The 26,767-nt window shown below is 35.6% G+C and overlaps 1 protein-coding gene across 2 annotated transcripts in view; it reads right to left on the bottom strand.

Moving 5' to 3' along the window:
- Prp31 (pre-mRNA processing factor 31) overlaps positions 1 to 26,767 on the bottom strand; it is a 274,807-nt gene that overhangs the window by 41,271 nt on the left and 206,769 nt on the right. For both annotated transcript variants that reach the window (XM_090398337.1, XM_090398338.1), the window contains exon 11: positions 18,117 to 18,189. In XM_090398337.1, the coding sequence (XP_090254463.1) occupies positions 18,117 to 18,189 (73 nt within the window). The remainder of the gene's footprint in view (positions 1 to 18,116; positions 18,190 to 26,767) is intronic.

Consider the following 26,767-nt stretch of genomic DNA (forward strand, 5'->3'; position numbering starts at 1 on the left):
TTTAGTGTTGAATACTATAGCTATTCCTTCTTTTTCCTGATTGTTATTGCCTGAATATAACATTTTATATTTATTGCTTAGAAAGATTTGACCAGTTTTTGTGTTTTTTTGTTTCAGTCTTCTCTATTATGTTGATCTGGTACTTAAGTTTTGTAGACCTGCAAAAGGCATATGACAAGGTGTCAAGAGAAAAGCTATTCAAAATGCTACTTATACCAGATCTTGAACTCTGGTTATGTTGAGTTTGTATGTGTTTCAGTATTTGTTCGAGTAGCTGATTTTTCGTCCTTCACACTAGTTCCCTAACAAAAACAAATAGGAAGGGGGCCTTGTTTAACTAGGCAACACCCCAGCCTGCATGAAATTCTGTCATGCTGTACCATCATTTAACATTGTGGTTTAAGCCAATAAGAATACAATTTGGTTGGCTAAATCCCAAATTGCCAGCCCATCCTCATTCGTTCAGTATCCAGGTAGATACCTAACAGGATTCAGATTTGGTCTACATGATAGACCTGACAGCTCTTTTCTTTCTAGAAAAAATAATTTTTGTAATGGCCACAGATTTTTCATCAGTTTAATTTATTTGTAAAATCAACATGGCTAGCTAAGTGTATAGCATCTCTGTTCTCCAACAAACATGCTGTGTTTATATTCTACTGCAGTATAGGTAAACAATGCATTGGAGATAGTCAAGAAATATCTTATCTTCCTTGACCCAAGGTCAGGGAGATAAACCAAGTAGGAGTAAGACAGATGAGTAATATTTTTAAGCAGGAGCTGAGACAGGAGGAGGGGGAGAGAGAGAAATGGATATATGTAAAGGAGAGGTGATCAGCAAACTTAAAGCAATAAAGGCTTAGACAAGAAAGATGACTGGAATGATAAGGAAGGCAAAATCAGATTATGAGAAGAAATTAGCATAGCAGGCCAAGGAAAATCCCAAAGAGTTGCAAGTAAGAGGAAGAATGACTATAGAAAGATGATATATGTAATTACTGATTGTGAGAAGTGATAGAAGCAGACAATATAGTAGAGTTACCCAGTGACATTGCAAGGTTCTATCATCCAAATGATGATAAGGGACACGGTCAACTGGACGACAGACAACAGTCAACTGGGTGACAGAATAAAAGATGAAATATGCAATTATATTCTGTTGATCTATTACCAGGTAAAAATGAGTTAAAAGAACAATATAAACAAAAAAATTGAAAAATCTTGCTTATAATTTTTATTTCTGAACTTCGCTGCATAAGGTATCTTGTTTGGCAATTTATCATTTGGAAGTTTTGTGTGCGGTTATTTAGTTTAATACACTTTCGCAAGATATTTTGACTTCTATTAAACAGTAAGACTAGTTGTTTGTTTATTACATCATTTCTGATATTTGTGTCAACGTTACAGTTACCACGTGCAAAGAACAAGTTTCAGTAAATAAAAGGTATGTATTCAAAATTTATAATCTTAATCGTATGCGTGACATCTAAATTAATTTAAATAAATTTCAAACTCTTGATTATCTCTCAAATGAAACAAATTGCTAAGTACAATTATATAGAAGTATATCAATAGTGAAAACTTTTTTTAATTTTATTTTTATATTTATATTTCTTGTTTCTATTCTTCAGAAATTTGTTGTTTCAAGGATACTTGCGACATAAGACTGAATGATATAATCAAATAATCACAAGAAAGATATTTATTTAACCAAATATTTCGGTCTGGAAATAGCAGACCATCGTCAGTGGTATTACAAGAACAGTTTAAAAAATACAAGCTAGAATACTAACAATAGATAGTTAAAATTAGAACACGCCGTATGATGTTTATATCACTAAGTATGAAACGGAATATTCTGAAGTAGAAACATGATTGAATTTGCTATTAAAAAAAAAAATAATAATAAATTAATTAATGAGTAATCTTGATTAGACTTTCCCAGATTTTTGATATAGATATACAGTCATTACGATTCAGGTTGGGATGATGGAGCGAGGCCTCCATGCTTTCCTTGAACAAACGTTCGAACCTATAACGGGATCTATGTAAGAGGTGAGTCCTGGACCAAAGGATGCTGTGGTCAGTTTCAATCCCATGTTGAGCCAATCCAGACTTTTCAGGTTTGTTGTGAAGAATGGATGATTGATATTCTTGGATTCTTTTTTCAAGAGAATGTCCAGTTTTTCCAAAATAAGAGAGATCACAGTTGCACGGAATTTGATAAACTCCAGGAAGAGATAATAAAGTTGAGCGTTTGTCTTTAGGAGAAGGAAAATGAGAAGACAATTTGTTAATAGGTGAATACGTAGTTGTTAAATCATATTTCTTTAAAATTCTTGCAATAGGTTCTGAAATACCGGAGATATAAGGAATAGGCACTCGACATATTGAAACTTTGTTGTTTTGTGGAGGATTATAAGAATTGAGAAGACGAGTACTTTTTTCAGAAAAACCATTGAGTTTCATGTGTTGTTGGATAGTAGAAAGTTCTTTCTGTAGATAATCAAAAGTAGAACGATTAGTTTTGGCTCTTCTGATGAGTCCTGGACCACAGCATCCTTTGGTCCAGGACTCGCCTCTTACATAGATCCTGTTATAGGTTCGAACGTTTGTTCAAGGAAAGCGTGGAGGCCTTGCTCCATCGCCCCAACCTGAATTGTAATGCCTATATATCTAAATCAAAGATCTGGGAAAGTTTAATCAAGATTACTCATTAATTTTTTTTTTTTTTTAAGAGCAAATTCAATCATGTTTCTATTTCAAAATATTCCGTTTCATACTTAGTGATATAACATCATGCGGCGTCTTCTAATTTTAACGATCTATTGTTAGTATTCTAGCTTGTATTTTTTAAACTGTTCTTGTAATACCACTGACGATGGTCTGCTATTTCCAGACCGAAATATTTGGTTAAATAAATATCTTTCTTGTGATTACGTGATTATATCCTTCAGAAATTGATAATTCAAGTATATTAAGTCAAAGAGACAAGAAAAAATATGCCTGGAATGGGTATCTTTATGTTAAAGACAAGATTGATAAGAAAGGTTCAATTCAATTTTGGCAATGTGAAAATAAAAACAAAGGATGCAAAGGTAGAATCTGGACAAGTGTCAGTGATGGATCACTAATTTCTGAAAAACAGGAACACACATGTAGCAGTTCTGGAAATGCGGCCAGAGTAATAACGCAAGAAGTTAGTACAACAGCCAAAAAATTAGCGGATACGACAATGAGCAACCCATCACAAATCAGAACTCAAGTTCTACAAAATGTTTCTTCTGCGGTAGAAGGAATGCTTCCAAATCATAGCAGTCTGTGCAGAAATATTCAAAGAAGAAGATTAAAAAATTTAAAAGCCCCAATTAATCCTGATTCTAGGGAAACAATAATTATTCCTGAAGAATACTTAAATTATGAATTCAGTCCATCACAATTTGAATGTTTTTTATTGGCTGATTCTGGATCAGAACAGGTCGACCCCATGAGAATATTAATTTTTGGTTGTGAAAGCCATGCAGTGTGGAGCCAAAGCATGAATGAATTATTTATGGATGGCACATTTTTACTCCCCCCCCCCCTCTTTTTGCTCAAATTTTTGTTATTTTGGCTAGAAAGGATGGAGATCCTGTTTTATATTGTTTATTACCTAATAAGACTCTTGAAACATAAACAAAATTATTTATATGATACATGAAATGTGGCCATTACTAGATCCCAAAAATATAAATGTTGATTTTGAAATTGCCATTCATCAAGCATTACATATAGTATTTACACAAGCTAACATAAATGGTTGCTTTTTTCATCTCGTACAAAATCTTCATACTCATTTAGCTTCATGCAGTCTTTTAACCAGATATAATTCTGATACGCAATTCACTTTAAATTCAAAAATGATCACTTCGCTTGCTTTCGTTCCAGAACAAGATATTATTTACGCTATTTCTGAACTTGAGAATCATTTATCCAATGAATTTGAACCAATTTTAGAATGGTTTACAAACACATACATAGGTCGTCTAAGGAATAACAGAACCAGGACTCCACCGATTTTTCCCTCAAATGTTTGGTCTGTATACCAAAGAACAATAAATGGAACCGATATGACAAATAATTTTGCGGAAGCCTCTCATCGAAAACTGCAATTGAGCTTTGGCAGCAGCGCAAGTCATCCAAATTTATGGATTTTTATAAATGGACTACAAAAAATTCAAAAAACATATGATGTTGATTATGAAAGAGCAGTAGCAGGTTTTCAACATAAGCACAAACATAGATGTTACGATGAAGCTGATCAAAGAATTTTGAAAAAAGTTATTAATTACGATAGGGAAAATATAATAGAATATTTACGTGGTATTGCATATAACTATGATATGAATTAATAAATTCAAAAAAATTGTTTTGAATTTCATATACTTTTTTATTTTAGTGTATATATGTAACATTTGTAAATATGTTTATTAATTACAAAATAATATTAATAAATGAATATAAATGAATAATATTAATAAATAAAAAAAAACTATATTTTTTCTTTATTTTAATACCGTGCAATTATACCTTTTCATTTTTAAATCATTTTCGGACCACTCTTTTTAACCATCTCTTTCTTAAACGATCCTACAAATTTTGATATATGATATAAACGAAAATATATAATCTAAATATTTATTAACTAGCTGACTCATTTTTTTGTATGAGAAATTTCAATATAACTTCTATATAATTCGTAATTCTACATAATAAAAATAAACTTAATTATAAGTGAGATTTTTCAAATTTTATGTTTATACCATTCTTTTAACTCATTTCTCAAAAAGATATTATTTAAATTTACCTGGTAATAGATCAACAGAATAAGATTGCATATTTGATCTTTTATTCCATCATCCATTTGGCAATCACCCAGTTGTTGGGTGCCTTGATGATAATGTCATGACAAATGTGAAAAGAACTGAAAACAGAGGTTAATGAATTGAAAATACTGTACTTAGAATACTGAAGAATCTTGACGCAAATATGGTTGTGGGATTAGATAAGATATCAGCTCATGTATTACAAAAATGTGCAAAGAAATTGGCACTGTCTCTGACTACCTGCATAACTTTTAAGTCTCAGCTTTGGTAAGTCCCAACAGAGAGGAAGGACAAAACAGTTCTACTGCATAAAGGCTTGAAAGACTTCAGTAGCAAACTGTAGACCAATCAGTATGTTGGGAATGGTGGTAAAAGTATTAGAAAAGTTGGTCAAAGGCATAATTCAGGAATGGGTGGCTAAGAATATCATACTCTACGGGGCCAGCATGTCATTGTGAAGGGTAGATCATATCTCAGATTACAACATCATATCTCAAATTATACAAGTTATGGCTGACCTAATAAAGGTCAGCCATACATGAAACACTTATGCAAATTGAAACAAATAGGGATAGATATGACACTAGTGATATGGATACAAGATAGATATAGTGTATATATAAGTGTATATATACAAGATAGATAAAGTAGTATATATAGAGGAGAAGAATCCAGGACAAGGAAGATGACACGTCGCTAGTCATCTGTCTTGGATGAACCACAACTGTTTAATGTGTACACAAATGATATAGCAAATGATCTGAAGTTAAATTATTATTATTTACATCTGTCCTCCATGGAGTCAAACGACTCATTGCAGGAGGTCCCATGCTCTCTCTCATGCAAAAAGATCAAACAGTGTGTTAAACTCCATGCACAGTTTCCACAATCTCAAGCAATGCATTCCTCTCACCTGCCACTCTCCACGCAAAAAACCAGCTTCTCACACCCATCTTATATACATTCCAGGGATGGCCTCTTGTTCTACTCTTGTCTCCCTCTACTCACTCTATGAAAAATTTTCTCCACATTAATCTGATAACTCCTCATCAGTTTATATGTCTCAATCATATCGACTCTATTATTATTCACAAGGCTCTGCAACTTGTATTCCTCGCTCTCGTTTCATATCTTGACAGTCTGCAGACCTGACATTGACTTAGTAAATTCTCTGGATGCTCTCCAATACATATGCATCCATTTGAAAACCAGTTTTCAAATGGATGCATATGTATTTTCAAATGGATAAATGGAACAAATCAGATTTTGGTCCATTCATCAGACTAGTCTGAGATTGGTTCGAGGTTATATTGTGAGTGGTTGTGTAATTTAGTACTTGTGTAAAATTGGTGATTTTTTTTTTATCTGTTTCATTGTGTTTTTTCCTTGGAAAATTAGTGTATTACAGTGTATTAGTTTAGATTTTTGTGTATTTAGAGTATATAGTATCTTTATAACATTTTTATTGTGATATGTATTGTGATATTGTCAGCATGCCGCCAACGCAATGAACAACGTGACAAAGACCACATTGTCTGGTGATTTGAATTTGCTGGATTTTATTCAGTGCTGTGTGTGTGTGAAATGTATTCATTCAGAAAGTTAAAGAATATGTGGAAGAAAATTGAAACTGGAGAGAGAGAGAGAGAGAATGTATTAAGTGTTTCAAAAGCAAGTGCCTTTAGAACGGAACAACAAATAAAGACAGAAAGATTGAAAATGATGTTATTAATGTCAAATGTGCAACTGTGAAAATAGAAGAGAATGAAATGGATATTAATAAAGAAATCGCATGCTTAAATATTAGCCTTCATCAGACAAAGCGCAAAACTAAAAAATTGCAGATGTGGCAAAAGTTAAGCAGGGTTGAAAAAAGAAAGAAGCAGGTGATCCAAAGGAATAAGACTGACCAAACAAACAAGAAAAACAAGCTATAAGGAGAAAATTATGTACAGAGACTCAGTAATCAAGGTAGTACTTTACAAAAGTGTGACAAAACTGTGTTTCCCGGTTGCAAAAATTCACAATATTAGCCATGCTATCTGGATGCAAAAAAGATAAGTCAAAAGAAATGATTGTCTTGGTTAGTACAAATGATTTGAGAGGCAAATTCTATGAGGGAGGATGTAAAGGAGTTGTTAGAAGAGGCAAAACTGAAGAGCGAGAAAGTGAAGATTGAAATTCTCCTACCAAACAATAATAGAGGCAAACTGAGGAGGAGTGCATTGATAGCCAGAAGGATCTGTACAATGCTGATAGACATCTAAATGGTTTTGGTGTAAGGTGTCTGGAAAGAGATTTGTTCACCGAGCATGCTGAAGTGCAAATTCAGGGAAACTTGAGCAATAAAGATGGAAGCAAGTAACTTTGGTGAAGGTACCCATGAAGAGAGTGAGTGTGAGAATGACCAAGTGAGGAATCTAGTCTCTCAAGAAAAAATATTGAATAGGGTAGTCAATTTAGAAACTAAAGTTGGGTGGGGGACTAAAGGGATGCTGAAGTTTCTATATACTAATGCCCAAAGTATCAGGAACAAGAAGAAAGAGTTTTTGGCATTGGTTAGTGCAATCTTGCCAAAAGTTATAGGCATTAGTGAGACTTGGCTAACAGCAGATGATATAGTTAAAGGGATTGAATGTGAAGGGTTTAGTATTTTCAGGAAAGATAGATAAGATAGGATGGGAGAAGGAGTACTGCTGATGATAGTGGATGAATTGCAGCCAAAAAGAACAGCCTGTTCATTTGAAGCAATCTGGTGTGAGATTAAGGCCAATAAGACAAAATATACAGTTGGTTGTTGCTATAGGCCAGGGAATTTAACAGATGATGTGGAAGACATGCATTGCCAAATTAGTATAAGTACAGGTCAAGTGATTATTATGGGGACTTCAAGGGGACAACTATGGACATATAGACGGGAAGGAAGAAAGATCAATGGCAGGAAGGAAATAGAATTTATACACCCACCTGCTGAGAGATAATTACTTAAGGTAGCATGTGATGGAGGGGACTAGGGTGGGAGAGTATTGGGCCCGGTCATAGGATCAGAAGAGCTATCCATAACCAAAGTGACAATATTGTCTCCAACTGGTGAAAGTGACCAAGTGGTCTTGATTTGGGAGATTGTAAAACAAGAGGAATATTCAAAGGGGCATTTGTGGAACTACAAGGCAAGTGATTATGACATGCATGGGAAAAAGCTTAAAACTGTACCGACATAAAACACTGCAGGGGAAAGAATGTTAGTAGTGCATGGGACATACTTAAGGTTCATCAAGAGGAAGCAATATTAAATTGTATGCCTAGGATAAAGAGAATTAATCAGGTAGGAGTTAGATGGATGAGTAATATCATTAAGCACAAGCTGCAGAAGAAGAAAATGCTGTGAAGGGTATATAAAGAGAAAGATGACCAGCAAATCATGAACAACACAAGGCTCAAGCTAGAAAGATGATCAGCATGGCAAGGAAGGCAAAATCAGATTATGAGAAGAATCTAGCTGAGCAGGCCATAGGAAATCCCAAAGACTTCTTTCTTTATGTGGCAAGTAAGAGGAAGGATGACTCTGGAAGATTAACCTTAATGAGTGACGATAGTCATGAGGAGACAGAAGTGGATAAAATAGTTGAGTTACTGAGTGACCACTTTGCATACATATATCTTCCTAGTGAGGTTACTGCTTTTACCTATGTGACAGACACTAATGTGGGAACAGAGGTAGATGAATTGGAGGTTCATAGGATATTGCAGAATCTCAATGTAAATACAGCTGTGGGATCAAATGGGATATCAGCTAGGGTTTCGAAGGCGCAAGGGAACTGGCAATGCCTTTGACCAGGGTGCTCTAAGTCTCAGCTCTGGTGGAGTTGGAAGGGAGTGGAAAGAGGACAAAATAATTCCTTTGCATAAGGGAGGTTCTAAGAGTGCAGTAGTAAATTATAGACCAATCAGTATCAGAGGCATGGTAATAAATTGGTACTAGAAAAAAAAGTACTAGTTTAAATAAAATAAAATAAAATATAGTTTAAATAAAAAAAAAAGTAAAAATTGGTAAAAAAGAGAATTCAAGAATGGATAGATAAAAATATGATACTGTATAAGGGTCAACATGGCTTTGTGAGGGGTCGCTCATGCCTTAGTAATTTACTAACTTTTTATAATAGAATAACAGCCGAGGTGGATCAAAGAAATAGCTACATGACTGAGAAAACTGCCTCCCTTTCCTAGACACACTAGTCACCCACCAGCCTGATGGAACTTTGGTTTTCTCAGTTTACAGAAAACCCACCCATACAGGCAGATACATCCACCAACAATCCCCCCCCCCACACACACACAACAATATGGAGTGGTAAAAACACTATACAACAGGGCTAAACTAATCTGTTCTAACGACATAGCCCTTAACACTGAACTAAATCACATCCTCAACACTTTCTCAGCCAATGGCTACCCCCCCCGAAAAAAATCCAAAAAATATTAAAACCTACAAACCACAGCCTCCCCTCCACAAAAAGATTACTCTAAATCCATCACCATTCCCTACATCCGAGGCACCTCAGAAAAAATTACCAAAATTCTAAAAAAACATGACCTCACCTCCTGTTACAGGCATTATAGAAAATTGGCATCCCTTATCTGCTCTACCAAAGACCAACCACTTCCCCTAGACCTACCTGGTGTATACCAGGTCCCTTGCAGTTGTAAACTGTCGTACTTTGGCCAAACAGGCAGGACAGCGAATATCAGAATTTCTGAAACAAGGACTACATCCGGTTTTACAAGTATAGCCATTCTGGTCTTGCAGACCATTCTCTGGATACTCGCCACAGAATACGGTGGAAGAAAGCAACAATTATACACCGGAGCAAATATAAATTCGAAGATTATTTATGGAATCAGCCTCTGCCCTAAGAAACTCTCCAAACCTCAACAAATTTGGTTGTATGCGACTGCCCCAAATTTGGGAGGCATACATCAGCAGACCTTCAGCCCAACGGCCAAGAATGCCTACTTAGCCCGCCAGAGGGCACCATCAGGACTTCTAGGAGAACGATAGCTTCAAATCTTCATTCTCAGTTACTGTATTGTTATTGCCTTGTGTGCACCTGCCTTTTTGTAAGTTCCTTTAGAAAATGGCAATGTGACATTGCCAAAATATCGGAAATATCTATTAAAATATAATTTAATTTATATTCGGATCTACGTTGTTTCAATTCCCTAAGTTATTTAGAAATGTTTTTATTTAATTCAGGTAATTCATGTGAGTTAAGAAAACATACACTATGAGACAAATACATAGAATAAAATTATAAAAATTACATATTGTACATAAATTTCATTGCACATAATGCATAAATGTTTTAGACACAATAAACTAAAGAGCATATTTTAATCGTCATCACTGTCTTCAGAAATAACATTTCGTAGATGTTCTTTAAGAGGCCGGAGGTCGTTACCACTTGAAATCTCTTGAACATCATTTGTTATAATTCTCATTGCATACTTCGGCTGGTTTAGTTAACAAGAAGTCAATAATAGGGGTGCTTAAGGGCCAAAGCTGTATAAATGAGAGGAGACCTCCACATAGCCTTTAAAGGAATGCGGAGAACCGACCAGGGCTTCTGACCTAATGTCCAATCCTCACCTTCTCGTGGTGCACCCTGTTGGGTATCTACTTTGATACTGAACGAACGAGGATGGGCTGGCAATTTGGGATTTAGCCGACCAAATTGTATTCTTATTGGTTAAACCAAAATAAAAAATGATGGTACAACATGACAAAATTTCATGCCGGCTGGGGCGTCGCCCGGTTAAACAAGGCCCCCGTTGTTTTCGCCAGGGAACCAGGGCAAACAGCGAAAAGTCAGCTACTGGAACAAATCTGAAAACAAACCCCAACTCAACATCACCAGAGTTAAAGATCGGTACTATCAACGTAAGAAGCCTGAATGGCAAAGAAATGGAGCTAGCTGAGGAATTAGATAAGTACCAGATCGACATAATAGGGGTGACTGAAACAAAAAAGACCAAAACTGGTGAGATCTTTCTGAGCAATAAATACAAAATGTTATATTCAGGCAATAACAATCAAGGAAAAGAAGGAGTAGCCATAGTATTCAACACAAAATACGAGGCTAATCTTCTTGAATGGCAGTCAGTCTCAAGTAGAGTAATGTGGGCAAATATGAGAATGGGGAACTGGACAATGAGACTTATTTGTGCCTATGGTCCCACAGAAGGTTCTACTAAGGTAGAAGTGGAGGAATTTTTTGAGGCTTTAGAAAAAGCAACTGACACAATGAAAAAGGAAAAGTTGGTCCTTGTTGGGGATCTAAATAGTAGAGCAGGAAATGATTGTGAGACATACAAAAATATTTTGGGAAAATTTGGAGAAAAGAGCAAAGCTAATAATAATGGCAAATATCTGTTGGATTTCTGCTCAGGACATGGACTGGTTATTACTAACACCATGTTCCAACATAAAAATGTGCACAAATTCACATGGAGAGAAGAGGCTAGGAATAAGAAAAGTCTCATTGACTATGTTATTGTTGATAGTGATGTTTTCTCCCTGGTGCAGGACACCAGAGTGTACAGAGGATTTGAAATTGGAAGTGATCACTATTTAGTCTTGAGCAGGATAAAATTGAATTTCATATTGAAAAGAATAACATGTAAGAAAGTTTTAAAGCGAATAAAAGTTGAGCAGCTCTCAGATGTAAACTGTAGACTAAAATACAGAAATATTATTGAAAAGAAAATGAAAGAGTTTGAGAACAGGAATCAAACCTTGGAGATTCGGTGGCAAACTCTGAAGGAAACATTGATTGATTCTGCCAGAGAGGCATGTGGTGAGGTTGTGTGCAAAGATAAAAAAATCAGAACTCCCTGGTGGACACAGGAAGTTAAAGAGGCAGTGAAGGAAAAGAAGAAAGCATATCAAAAGTTCCTGGCAAATAAGTCAGCTTTTACTCTTACAGAATACAGAGACAAAGGTAAGAAAGCTAAACAGTGTGTAAAACTCGCTAAACAAAAGTCATGGGAGGACTTTGGCAAGAATATAGAAAATAAATATCAAGAAGGTGGCAAAATATTCTGGAGGTTGTTGAAGAAGCTTAGGAATGGAGGAAAGAGTGCTGTAAAAGGAATTAGAGATGATAAAGGTGAAATGAAAACAGGAGAAAAAGATATTCTTGAAGTATGGAGTAATTACTTTGAAAAACTGCTAAATGAAACAAGCAGTGATGACAGCACAGTGATAAAAAACACTGACCAGGCATGCAGTCAGGAATACATATCCATACTTGAAGTAGAAAAAGCCATCAAAGGCTTGAAATGTGGAAAGGCAGCAGGAGTAGATGATATTCGACCAGAAATGCTGAAGTATGGTGGTATAAGAGTCTTACAGTGGCTGCACTGCATAGTTCAGAAAGCCTGGACAGAGGGACGAATTCCCGATGATTGGAGTAGAGCTCTCATAGTACCCATATATAAAAAGGGAAATAAAACTGAATGTGAGAATTACAGAGGTATTTCCCTACTGAGTGTTCCTGGCAAGATCTATGCAAGTATACTTGAGAAACGGTTGAGAAGAATTGTGGAAGAAAAGCTTGGTGAAGAACAAGCTGGATTCAGGTCAAATAGAGGCTGTCAGGATCAGATCTTCACTTTACGACAAATAGTCGAGAAAGCATGGGAATATAACAAAGATCTGTATTTAAGTTTTGTCGATTTGGAAAAGGCATATGACAAGGTGCCAAGAGAGAAGCTATTCAATACGCTGCAGTTATATGGTGTCAATGGGGCATTATATCAAGCAATACTTAGTCTTTATTTGAGTTGTGAGTCAGCAGTTAGAATTGAAGGAAGTACAGGAAGATGGTTTAATGTTAAATCTGGTGTGAGACAAGGATGTACATTATCCCCTCTGTTATTCATTATCTATATGGATCACATTATGAAGGAATGTGGTATTAAACCTGATATCAAAATTGGAGATGTTAATGTCAGCTCTTTGCTTTATGCAGATGATATTATACTTCTAAACAAATCCGCTACAAGTCTGCAAGATTCTCTGACTAAATTGAATAGCTGTTGTAATAGATATGGTATGAAGGTCAGCAATAAAAAGACAAAGACAATGAAAATAGGCAGAATCATTGAAAATGTCAACTGTGTTGTGAATGGAGAACCTGTGGAACAAGTAAAACATATCAGCTACTTAGGCACAATTTTTACTGAAGATGGTAAACTAAATATAGAAATAGACAACAGAATCAGCAAAGCTGGTATCGTGGGAAGTCAATTGAATAAATTCATATGGAATAAGAAAGAAATTAGTCGGAACACTAAATTAGCTGTATACAAGACTGTGTTCAAACCAATTTTAACTTATGGATCTGAGACCTGGGTCAGAAGTAAAACACTTGACCAAAGACTAGAGACCGCAGATATGAGAGTCCTGAGAAAGATTAGAGGCGTGAACAGATGGCATCAATGGCAATATCATATTAAAAATGAGGATATTAGGAAAGAACTTGGCATTGTCAGCATCCAGGAATGCGTTAGCAGAGCTAATCTCAGATGGTACGGTCACTTAAATAGAATGGGAGAGGAAAGATTAGCAAAACAAGTGTTCTCTGCCAGGTTGGCAGGAAAACGACCCAGAGGAAGACCAAGATATAGGTGGATTGATACGGTACAAAGTGCCTTAGATGATAGAAATATAAGATCTGATAATGTTGGAGTCTTGACAAGTAACAGATTGATTTGGAGGAAAATTGTAGATAGGAAGTTAGTAATGATGTAATTTTTTCATGTAGTACTGTCATATCCTGTACACCCCTTGAGGGTACATGGCAGGAATTTGATGATGATGATGAAGTCAATAATAAGACTTTGCTTACCACTATGCTGCAATTTTTTATTAAGTTCATAATATGGCGCTGAACAAATATCCAATTTTCTCGTGAATTTTCCTGAGCGCTCCATTGAAGGATCGTTATCCGTAAAATAACTTCCTAACTTTTGCCAAGTCCAATCCTTCTGCTAATTTCTTTAACCACCTTACTGACCATTATGGATCAAATACGCATCTTTATACGCTTTGTATCCATCATATATTTCACTGTAATATCAACGGTATTACAATTTTAATATGCACTTCGCATCCAAGATAACCTTGACGTCTATAGACATCTTGGCCAGTAGCATGGTGAAACTGACTTCTTTAACGGATTCATCACAATCAAAATCTTCGGCAGAACTTTCCCCACCATTTGGTTCAATGCCATCTATTAATTGTACCAGTTCCTCCTCATTTAAATCTGTTTTTCCATCAATTAATTCACTAATTTCGTTTTCAACCATATCGCAAAAGCCCTCTCCACCAAAAATGTGTGCAACATTTATTATACGACTTAGCTCGGCATCCACTGAAGGTATGAAATTTTGTTGCAGAACGGCTTCAGGCCATATTTTTTTCCAGCAAGCATTCAGCATAGAGGGTTGTAATTCCTTAATGGACAGAGAAATAATTTTCGCACAATTCAATATTGAAAACTCTTTCCATGCTTGAGGCAGTGTCATGTTTGAACTAGATTCCATTTTTTCCAAAATTAATTGGAATGTTCGGCGAATATAACATGACTTAAATGTTGATATTATTCCTTGGTCGAGTGGTTGAATAAGTGAAGTAGTATTAGGCAGCAAAAAAGTTATTTTAATACTCGGCTGGCTTAAATTTGTTGGGTGGCCTGGTGCGTTATCTAAAATTAGTAGAATTTTGAAGTCCATATTCTTTTTCTTTGTGTAACTTTCTACATTGGGAACAAAACACTTGAAAAACCAATTTTCAAACATGCTAGCTGTAACCCATGCCGAACCCTTTCATTGCACAAGGATTTGCGGATCGGTTAATAAACATTGGTTTTGTCATGTAACCACCTGATGCATTACTACAAAACAGTAGAGTAATTCCATCTTTGGAAACTTTGAATCCAGGAGCTGATCTTTCATTTTTCTAAATATTGGTGTGTTTTGGCATTTTTCCCCAATATAACCCAGATTCATCTGCATTGAACACCAGGTCTGCACCATAACCACCTTCTTCAATGATTTTAAAAATTCTGCTGGGTATTTCCGGGCAGCTTCAACATCTGCTGATGCTGATTATCCCTGGATTTTAAGATTATACAAAGAAAACCGCTTTTTAAAGTTTTTGAACCAACCCTTACTGGCAGAAAATCCATGCTGAGAGATTTCTTCTGAAGAATCTTGATCAAGTTCTTTTAAATGTTTATAAACTTTGAGAGCTTTTTACTTAATAAGGTGTCCATCCAAAGGAATTTTCTTTTGAGTGCAATCTTCTATCCAAATCATTAGAGATTTCTCCATTTTTTGTATTAGAATATCGCGAACACGAGTAACGTGCTTTGCACTTACCGTTGACCCAGCAATAACACTTTCTCGGATTTTATGTTCATTTTGTTTGATTGTTCGAATTGTTGATTCATTTAAATTCAGAGTCCTTGCAACAACTCCTGGTTTTTCTCCAATTTTCGACCGATCCAAGATTTTAATTTTTTCTTCGAGAGAAATGAATTTCCTCTTCAATGTTGGTTCTTTCCCCTTTCGTTGCAGTTTTAGTGGCCATTACAATAAAAATAAACTTTTACATTAAAAAAAAAAGCATTACATATGTATGTAACTCACCAGAAAATAAACTGCTCTGCTTGAGAATAACACACTTATGATTTTAAATGCGCTTTCCTGGCAGAAAACGAAGACAATTTTCAACAATAAACCCTGGATGGCGAACCTATGGCATTCACGCCAGAGGTGGCATGCCTGAGAATTTTGCTGGCACGTCACCGATTTATAGGTGATATCCTTCCATACGCTTATAAATTATTCAATTTTTTTTTTAATTATTACAATACGTACAAGTTGAATTTTGTTTTACACGAGAGAGCAGCTATAAAGACGTGCATATGATTGGTGCGGTATTAACAAAAGATCACGCGACCCAAAGACAAAGGCAACCAACAAGTGTTGAGTTCAAATGCTAATTCTCTTCAATCGATTTCCATAACATCTGAAACTGTCATAACAACATTCACTATTAGTTTTAACACATTCACGACAGGGAGTCATTTATCATTCCGACGGAACTTCTCATTACCGACTGGCTCAACTCACACAAAGTTTCAACCCTTGGTTGATTTTTATTGCTGCTTGTTTGCGTTTGAGCTAGCAGGGGAACTCACACAAGCATCATATGGCGTGTTTCAATTCGTGGTAGAATTTTATTTGAAGTTAGCCTTTGTGATCTGTCAAAATGACATCGAGAATTTCAAATGCAATAAAACAAACACTTATTTCATAATTGAAAAATTGGACAATAGTGTTTAGTTAGATACTGTGTTTCAGTGCAACATATGGTTTTGCTCGAGTCTATACAGCATAGTTTCTGTGAGAGGGGACATGCGATTTATTAGTTAGTGCCGTTTTTATTCCAGCTGTCTCTAATTGCACTATTTGTTAAGAATTACACAGATTGCAAAAGCCTCTGCACAGTACCTAATTTGGGGATACAATAAAACTAAATTTGATACTTATAACTACTCGCACGATACGGGCAGACACAAATTTAACGAAGATAAAATTTGATTTTTAAGTCCCATAAAAAATATATGAATAAAATAAAAAAATAAAGGGTTACTAGAAATGGCAGACTGCGTTATATCAAAACCACAGTGTATAAGTACCGCATTATACGAGGGTTACCTGTATATATATCAGATTAAGAAAAATAGGAAAAAAAATCTTTAGCACATCCCCATGGTACTAATGTACTATTGGTGACAGCCTTTTGCAGGTGGAAGTCACATAATAAACTTTCTTTATTCTTTTTCTACATCCTTAAAATTTCTCAAATGCTGGTTTAAAAAATAAATAAATAAATAAAAAAGGAAAGGGTAACAATTTCAGTCCTATTTCATTATTGTAAACAAGTAATATATCAAACTCAGTATTTTATGGTGCATCCCTAAGCGATCTCTTTTATGGCTACTATCAAATACATGATTAAGACACAGGATACAGTTAAGTAGACTAAAAACAGAACTAGTGAAATATCTGTAATGTTAGGAGGAAGGATCTGCCTTCAGGAATTGTAAGTAAGCAGAATATCTTCCTCTTATTTAGACCTTTAGGGGATATGGAAAGTTTACAAGCATTTATACACTGCATTAAAATAAAAGATTTCTTTATAGAACAGAATTGGTAGGATTCAGATTATAAGTAATTGTTTAGTTGGTTTATAGAATGTTTTGGTGTACCATAGTTGATTGATCTTGTTAGCATCGATTAGATTAGGAAATCAGTAGTTTTCATATTCAGAAAAATGTGTTACAAAGTACAACCTGCTGCTAATTCTCACTGTCCAATCTGCTACTCTGAAACTTGTCCATATTGATCATCTTGAACTTGCCTACCATTCAAGAATCCTTTCTTTCATAATCTTTCACTCTTTGATAATGTACCATTCAAGAAGTTTATCTTCATTTTGGTATATTATACTCAACCAGTCTGGTTGAATATGAGATTGTTCCAACAGTTTGTTTTTCACTATTCATCTTAGTTCTTAAACAAAAACAACTAGTGTTTTTTTTTTTAATTTTTTTTTTCCTAGACAACACCTTGACTAATATTTCTTGATATAATTTCTGTTTATGGCATAAGTAAATACAGAATACAATCTGGATGGAAAAATCTCAAACTACCAGCCCATCCATGTTCAGTATACATACCATGAGAAGGCAGTTAACATTTGGTCAGAAGCATTACTTGATTCTCTGCATTCCTTACAGACCTTACATTCCCTGCATTCCTTATGAAGATCTCCTCCCAGTTATCTAGCTTCTATCTTTATTTATCTGACTAAGGGTTAAAATAATAATACAGTGAAAGTAGTCATTCCCAAAGATGAAAAGGCCTATTATTAACAACTATCTGCAAACCTAATAATCTTAATCAAAAGAAGAAATATATATATTTTTTGAAGTATTTTTATGTGAAAATCATATACCAAACTACACTGTATTCTACGGTGACTTAATATATCTCACTTAAATGTCTATAGAAATAAAATATTTAAGTTTAATACAGCAGCTCACCACAATAAATATTAAATTAATTAAATAGCAGTTTCTATAACATTTAATGTTTTTCAATTATTTTACTAACTTCACCAAAGCTCATTCTGTTTGCTTGTTTCCTTAATTCTGTTATAGCATATCTTTCTTTCATCCTGCGCACCCTGCAATAAAATAATAACAACAAATCTTATATACAGGATTTTCATTTTCATAGAAGAATGCATTATTTTAAATTCAATTTTTTTCAAATCAAACTTTTGATAACCTTATTAAGTGAGCTAGTTATGTATGCAAGTGTGCGTGCAATCTAATTCTAATTAGAAAACACCAAGATAGAAGCAACTTTTTTAAGACACACAAAATTTAAATAAGATAACCCATCTGATAATAAATATATCAAGAGGTGTTATAATCCATTCAAAGAAATATATAATGTTGAGAAATGTACATTTACAGGATACCACAACTTCGATATAATGATGTAGAGCCCATTTATGCCATGGCCAGAAACTGCACACCATGTGGTGACCTTCTTGCTGTGAAGAGGTTTCTCTAGGACAAATTCAGGTCTCAAGAAACCTGTAGATTTGTCTGTTTACATGACCACTTAGATCAGTGGTTCTCAAACTTTTTCGTTTGGTGGCACTAAAATCAATAAATAAATTTCACGGCACCCATAGTATTATTTGCTTTTTATAGAGAGTAAAGTGCTGATTAATTGATTCTGAAAGACTCGCATATATAACCCATAAAAAATTGATATTACAGATATGAAGGAAAGCATGTTTAAAAGAAAACAGATTTTATTTACACTAAATTGGTTTATTTTCAAACAACCCAAAAACATACAAAACAAAAGCTATTATAAAGGTTCAGATAATAAAATATGAACTTAATGTGAAATATGTGCCTGGTGTTGTTTGCATATTTCTTTGATATTGGGCCTTGTTTTTGAGAGACATATTCTCATCTCATTTTCAAGGGGGGCCTTTACTCTTTCTCTCTTCTTTGTTTTAATATTTACGAGTGCAGAAAAACCCAGTTCACACAAATAAGATGTAGAAAATTGCAATAAGATGTTAAGTGCTTTGAATCCTATATTGGGGTACTCTTTCATAGTTGTTATCCAAAATGAATTCAGACACATTTCTGAATGCTTCAATCTCAACGTACGATCGTTACTTATATCAATTAATTCTTCGGCTTCTATAACATTTAACTCACTCACTGCTGATGTTGACTCTACAAATAGATTTTGAATCCAATTGTATAAATTGACTGAAATGTCTGGAAAATAATGGCCTATTTTTTCTTCTAACGATGTTAAATTACTGTAAATAAGCTAGTAGCAAGGCTTATACGTTAGTCATACATAACTGGTAATTAGTTTACGGAATTAACAACGCATATAAAGTATATTAATTAAAGGTAACTTTAATAAATAACTTCTATATTTCGGCAACGTCACGTTGCCATCTTCAGGGACATAAAGATATGGTATGTGCACGCAGGCACTAACAAAAGCAAATGAGGAAGAAAGCAAGAAACTAATATTGTTCCTAAAGTCCTAATGGTGCCTTCTGGTGGGCTAATTTGGTTGACTTGGCAGTTGGGCTGAAGTTCTCAAAATGTAAGTCTCCCAATTTGGGATAGTTTCATGCACCCAAATTTGTTGAGGTTAGGAACGTTTTTTAGAGCTGCTGAAGATTCCTTGAATAATCTTTCGTATTTAAACTTGCTGCGGTGTATTATTTTTGTTTTCTTCCAACGAACCGTATGGTGGGTATCTAAGGCATGGTCTGTCAGCCCAGAGCGGCTGTACTGGTGAAACCGGATGTAGTCTTTGTGTTCTGAAATCCTGATATTTGTTGTTCTGCCTGTTTGGCCAAGTAGGACAATTTGCAGCTGCAAGGGACCTGGTATTCACCAGGTAGGTCTAGGGGAAGTGGTTGGTCATTGGTAGAGTGGATAAGGGATGCCAACTTTTTTTGACCTTACTTCTTGTCTGTAACAAGAAGTAAGGTCATATTTTCTGAGGATATTGGTTATTTTCTCAGAGGTTCCCTGGATGCAGGGGATGATGATAGATTTGGTGTAATCTTTATTGTGGGGGGGGGGGGGTTACTGGTTTGAGTATTTTTTGGATTTTTTGGGGGTTATAGCCATTGGCTAAGAAAGTGTTGTGGATGTGGTTTAGTTCAGTAGTTAGGGCCTTGTCATCTGAGTAGATTAATTTTGCCCTGTTATATTATGTTTATTTTTATTTAAGGAGTAGCCATAGTATTCAACACAAAATACGAGGCTAATCTTCTTGAATGGCAGTCAGTCTCAAGTAGAGTAATGTGGGCAAATATGAGAATGGGGAACTGGACAATGAGACTTATTTGTGCCTATGGTCCCACAGAAGGTTCTACTAAGGTAGAAGTGGAGGAATTTTTTTAGGCTTTAGAAAAAGCAACTGACACAATGAAAAAGGAAAAGTTGGTCCTTGTTGGGGATCTAAATAGTAGAGTAGGAAATGATTGTGAGACATACAAAAATATTTTGGGAAAATTTGGAGAAAAGAGCAAAGCTAATAATAATGGCAAATATCTGTTGGATTTCTGCTCAGGACATGGATTGGTTATTACTAACACCATGTTCCAACATAAAAATGTGCACAAATTCACATGGAGAGAAGAGGCTAGGAATAAGAAAAGTCTCATTGACTATGTTATTGTTGATAGTGATGTTTTCTCCCTGGTGCAGGACACCAGAGTGTACAGAGGATTTGAAATTGGAAGCGATCACTATTTAGTCTTGAGCAGGATAAAATTGAATTTCATATTGAAAAGAATAACATGTAAGAAAGTTTTAAAGCGAATAAAAGTTGAGCAGCTCTCAGATGTGAACTGTAGACTAAAATACAGAAATATTATTGAAAAGAAAATGAAAGTTTGAGAACAGGAATCAAACCTTGGAGATTCAGTGGCAAACTCTGAAGGAAACATTGATTGATTCTGCCAGAGAGGCATGCGGTGAGGTTGTGTGCAAGGATAAAAAAATCAGAACTCCCTGGTGGACACAGGAAGTTAAAGAGGCAGTGAAGGAAAAGAAGAAAGCATATCAAAAGTTCCTGGCAAATAAGTCAGCTTTTACTCTTACAGAATACAGAGACAAATGTAAGAAAGCTAAACAGTGTGTAAACTAGCTAAACAAAAGTCATGGGAGGACTTTGGCAAGAATATAGAAAATAAATATCAAGTAGGTGGCAAAATATTCTGGAGGTTGTTGAAGAAGCTTAGGAATGGAGGAAAGAGTGCTGTAAAAGGAATTAGAGATGATAAAGGTGAAATGAAAACAGGAGAAAGGGATATCCTTGAAGTATGGAGTAATTACTTTGAAAAACTGCTAAATGAAACAAGCAGTGATGACAGCACAGTGATAAAAAACACTGACCAGGCATGCAGTCAGGAATACATATCCATACTTGAAGTAGAAAAAGCCATCAAAGGCTTGAAATGTGGAAAGGCAGCAGGAGTAGATGATATTCGACCAGAAATGCTGAAGTATGGTGGTATAAGAGTCTTACAGTGGCTGCACTGCATAGTTCAGAAAGCCTGGACGGAGGGACGAATTCCCGATGATTGGAGTAGAGCTCTCATAGTACCCATATATAAAAAGGGAAATAAAACTGAATGTGAGAATTACAGAGGTATTTCCCTACTGAGTGAACTGGACTCTGGGATGTTGGTTGTTTAAGTCTGTTAGGAAGGAGTGGAGTGAGTCTGAGCCATGTGGCCAAATAGCGAACACATCATCCACGTAACGAAGCCAAATAGTGGGTTTTTGTGGGGCGGAGTTTAAAGGTCTCCATAAAGAAATTAGCCAATGGTGGGGAAAGTGGTGAACCCATGGCTGTCTCCTCTATACTTTATAATGTTGATACTTTATAACGTCTCATGCACATCAGCAAGAAAAGAGTTCGAAAAAATACGAAGTCGGCACTTGAAAAAATACGAAAACCTGACAAAGAATTCTACTTCCTTACCACAGCCGCCACTCAACACAGTAGTCAACCTCTAGTCTGTAGTTTTAAAGCCTGAGGCATTCACCGCACTTGCACGTGGTCACTATTTTGCCCTAGCTCCTAAAAGAATAACTGCCGAAGAAATCATGATCCAAATAGAACGTGGGATTCGCAACCTACCTAACCATATCGCCAACAACGTCAGACTGGATGTAGTCGCTGTTCTCATTAAAGCCAAACCTCCAAAAACCAACTTATCCAAAGACGAATATGCAGCCCTACAAGAAATGAAGAATAACAAAAAAAATAGTAATCACCAAAGCGGATAAGGGAAACGCCACTGTGGTACTAAATCAGAAGGACTACAAAGGTAAGCTTAATGCTTTAGTACTAGACCGTACTACTTACCTCCCTATTGAATATAATCCTACCAGCTCTCAGATTAGAACTCTCCACAGACTCCTTAAGAAAGTCACTTCTTGGCCTGTGGAAGTCACTGACAAACTAAAACCTTATAACTCTAGACCCCCCGATTATATGGACTCCCAAAAATACATAAACACAATGTGCCATTACGTCCCATAGTGGACGGCATTGATTCCCCCACATATAAATTAGCCAAAACGTTTAGCCAAAACGCTCACACACTATACTGGCAACACACCATCACACATAAAAAAACTCAGCCCACTTTAAAGCCAGTATAGAAAACCTCTCACTCCAACACACTGACATAATGGTCAGTTTTGACGTCTCCTCCCTATTCACTAATGTCCCACTCAAAGAAACCCTAGAGCTCATCCAAGCCAAGTTTCCACCCGATATCTCAGTCCTATTTCAGTTCACAATGAACTCAGGTTATTTCATTTGGCAAGGAAAGTTCTACAAACAGATAGAGGGGACAGCCATGGGTTCACCACTTTCCCCACCCTTGGCCAATTTCTTTATGGAGACCTTTGAAGAGGAAAGCCTTAAACTCCTCCCCACAAAAACCCACTATTTGGCTTCGTTACGTGGATGATGTGTTCGCTATTTGGCCACATGGCTCAGACTCACTCCACTCCTTCCTAACACACTTAAACAACCAACACCCCAGAATCCAGTTCACCTTAGAAAAAGAGGAAAACAACACCCTCCCCTTCCTAGACACTTTAAATACCCGCCAGCTTGATGGATCTTTGGTTTTCTCTGTTTACAGAAAACCCACCCATACTGGCAGATACATTCACCAGCAATCCCCCTCACAACAATATGGGGTTATAAAAACACTATATAACAGGGCAAAATTAATCTACTCAGATGACAAGGCCCTAACTACTGAACTAAACCACATCCACAACACTTTCTTAGCCAATGGCTATAACCCTAAAAAAATCCAAAAGATACTCAAACCAGTAAACCCCCCCCCCCCCCACAATAAAGATTACACCAAATCTATCACCATCCCCCTACATCCAGGGCACCTCTGAGAAAATAATCAATATCCTCAGAAAATATGACCTTACTTCTTGTTACAGACCATATAAAAAGTTGGTATCCCTTATCCGCTCTACCAAAGACCAACCACTTTCCCTAGACCTACCTGGTGTATACCAGGTCCCTTGCAGCTTAAATTGTCCTACTTTGGCCAAACAGGCAGAACAACAAATATCAGGATTTTAGAACACAAAGACTACATCCGGTTTCACCAGTACAGCCGCTCTGGGCTGGCAGACCATGCCTTAGATACCCACATAGACGTTGGAAGAAAGCAAAAATAATACACCGCAGTAAGTTTAAATACGAAAGATTATTCAAGGAATCTTCAGCAGCTCTAAAAAACGTTCCTAACCTCAACAAATTTGGGTTCATGAAACTACAACAAATTTGGGAGACTTACATTTTGAGAACTTCAGCCCAACTGCCAAGTCAACCAAATTAGCCAACCAGAGGGCACCATTAGGACTTAAGGAACAATATTAGTTTCTTGCTTTCTTCCTCATTTGCTTTTGTTAGTGCCTGCGTGCACATACCATATCTTTATGTTCCTGAAGATGGCAACGTGACGTTGCCGAAATATAGAAGTTATTTATTAAAGTTACCTTTAATTAATATACTTTATATGCGTTGTTAATTCCATAAACTAATTACCAGTTATGTAAATAAGCTTTTGCAGATCAGTGTTCTTACATTTTCTGGAGGTAACTTTAAGGAACATTTCTACATTGTTGGTACTTAATTTTATCTTCCACATTTTTATTTTATCTTTAAAAGCTTTAATTTCATCTGTAGATGACAAAATATTCTCATTTCTTCCTTGCATGTTGGATTTCAGCTTGTTCAGATGATTGAATATGTCTGTTAAATAGGCTAGTTTGGAACACCAAAAATCATCTTGTAATAATTTATAGAATTCTGGTTTGTCTTCATTTTGGAAAAACATTAATATTTCTTCTTTAAGTTCAAAAAAACGATCCAATACGCGACCTTTTGAAAGCCATCTTCGGTATGAAGAAGAAGATTCTTGTAATGAGATTGCATCTCTAAACATAGTCCTACAAATATTCTAGATTTTAATGGTCTGGCCTTGATATAATTAACCATCTGAATGATTTCTTCTAATACACTTTTTAATTCCAAGCCTATTGTCTTTGCCACCAATGATTCATGATGAATGAAGCAATGAGTCGTTACAATGTTCTCATTTTCTTTTCTAGCAAAGGAAAAAAACCCTTTTGTAATTCCAACCATAGAAGGTGCACCATCTGTACATATACCCACACAAGTTTTCCAAGATAGACCATTTGTATTAAAATATGTGTTCATTATATCAAAAACATCTTTTCCCATCGTAGTTTTTTCTAATTCCTTGCAGCATAGAAATTCTTCGATAATATTATCATCTTCAATGAATCGAGTAAAAACAAGTAAGTGTGCTTTACCACCGATATCAGTTGACTCATCTAACTGCAAACTGAAAAATTTTAATTCGATTATTTTGGTTATAACCGACTTTTCAATATTGACTGACAGATCATAATATGTCTACTCATAGTATCATTTGATAATGGAATCTTCTTTATTTCTTCTTCTGCCTCAGTACCAAAAATTGTTCTCACAATTGCTGAAGAGGCCGGACGAATCAATGTTTCGCCGATAGTATGAGGCTTCATTTCCTTCGCAATTATTTCAGCGACTAAATAACTCGCTTCTTGAACTCGGTCAGAAATTGTAAACTTTCTTACAAAACTTTTACTTTGTTTTTCTTGTAATCTTATTAACTCTTTGAAATATTCAGGATTTTTATTCGACAAGTTGTCATGTTTTGTGGAGAAATGTCGCAATAATTTGCTAGGAACCATAGCCTCATTTGATAGAACCAAACCACACAAAATACACTTAGGTCTGGGAATTAATTTATCACCACCACACCACGTAAATCCCATTTTTAGATAGCTCTCTTGATATAAATGAGTTTTTACATTCTTTTTCATTGTCCACTTTTTACATGAACTTATTCTTTCTGTTTCTGTTGTTTCATTAGTCTTTTTTGTTGCTGAACGTTAAAAATAGCCAAATCTTCATTAATGCAAGTATCAGTTTTTGATAATTTATTAGTGCGAATTGGTTCGTTAGCTTTGCTACAAGTAGACATTTCTTGATCGTCAGAATCTTCACTTCTTTTTTTAAGGAAAAAATTATTCATGATTTTGAAGGGCATATGTAACTTTAATATTTTATTTTAAAATTTATTTCAAGTAAATAATTTTTTTTCTGATGGAAAAAGGAAAAACATTTGTTTACGATGTCTCTCGTTATAGTTGGAATATATAACAATAAGAAAAACCTCTACTCACTGAATTTAACGACTTTAATATTGTACTTTGTTTATTCTCACCGATGACAAAAGACTCATGATTTTTGTTTAGGGGAAATGATCATGTATAATACTTGTCACACTGAACAGAGAAATACTAAAACAGACAGCAGGACAACTAACCATTCATTAGTTCATTTTCCTCAGTATTTATGTGCCGTAACATATCTAGTTACTACGACACGTGGTGATCTAATGAAATCCCAGGATATAATATAAGAGTGATACAAAAAATGGTAATTTTTATATACACTTCATCCATTAAAATCAAAATATATAATTTTTTTGTTTTTGATTTAGTTATTTGTGGCAATTGAATATTTTGCTTTATTCAAATAAACGGTTCAAAATTTTGCAGCACCCTTGTGGCACCCTAGGGTGCCGCGGCACCTAGTTTGAGAACCACTAACTTAGATGGTAATGGACTTCATCTGAAAACCAGACATTATGGAGGAAGGACACTGACCCATCTGAATGACATACGATAAGGCACCCAGCTCCTTAAGGAATCTCTGTAATGACCACCTAGGTATCCCATGTTTTACCACTCTTCAGAACTGACAGCACTTTTGGAGACTGTAACACTTGCTCCAGCACATGTGTGATTCTCATTTGTGTTAACAGTCTTTAGTCTCCTCAAATGTCCTTTACATTGTGGCAGAACACTCATAGTCACTTTTCTTATCCAGCCACTTGGTGTACAGTTTCTGGCCACGGCATAAGTGGGCCCTACATCTAGAATGCGCTAGTTCAATTTACCCAGGATTTGCATAGGATGTGTTGTGCAGAAAACATTCCATTTCGTGCACAGGTAATCCAACAGGACAGAGCAACATGTCACACTTCACATAGTTCAAGAGCCTATTTATCAGAA

This window comes from Typopeltis vanoorti, chromosome 9 (assembly GCF_054136105.1).
Source record: "Typopeltis vanoorti isolate ZY-2024b chromosome 9, IOZ_Tvanoo_1.0, whole genome shotgun sequence".
Taxonomy (NCBI): Eukaryota; Metazoa; Arthropoda; class Arachnida; order Uropygi; family Thelyphonidae; genus Typopeltis; species Typopeltis vanoorti.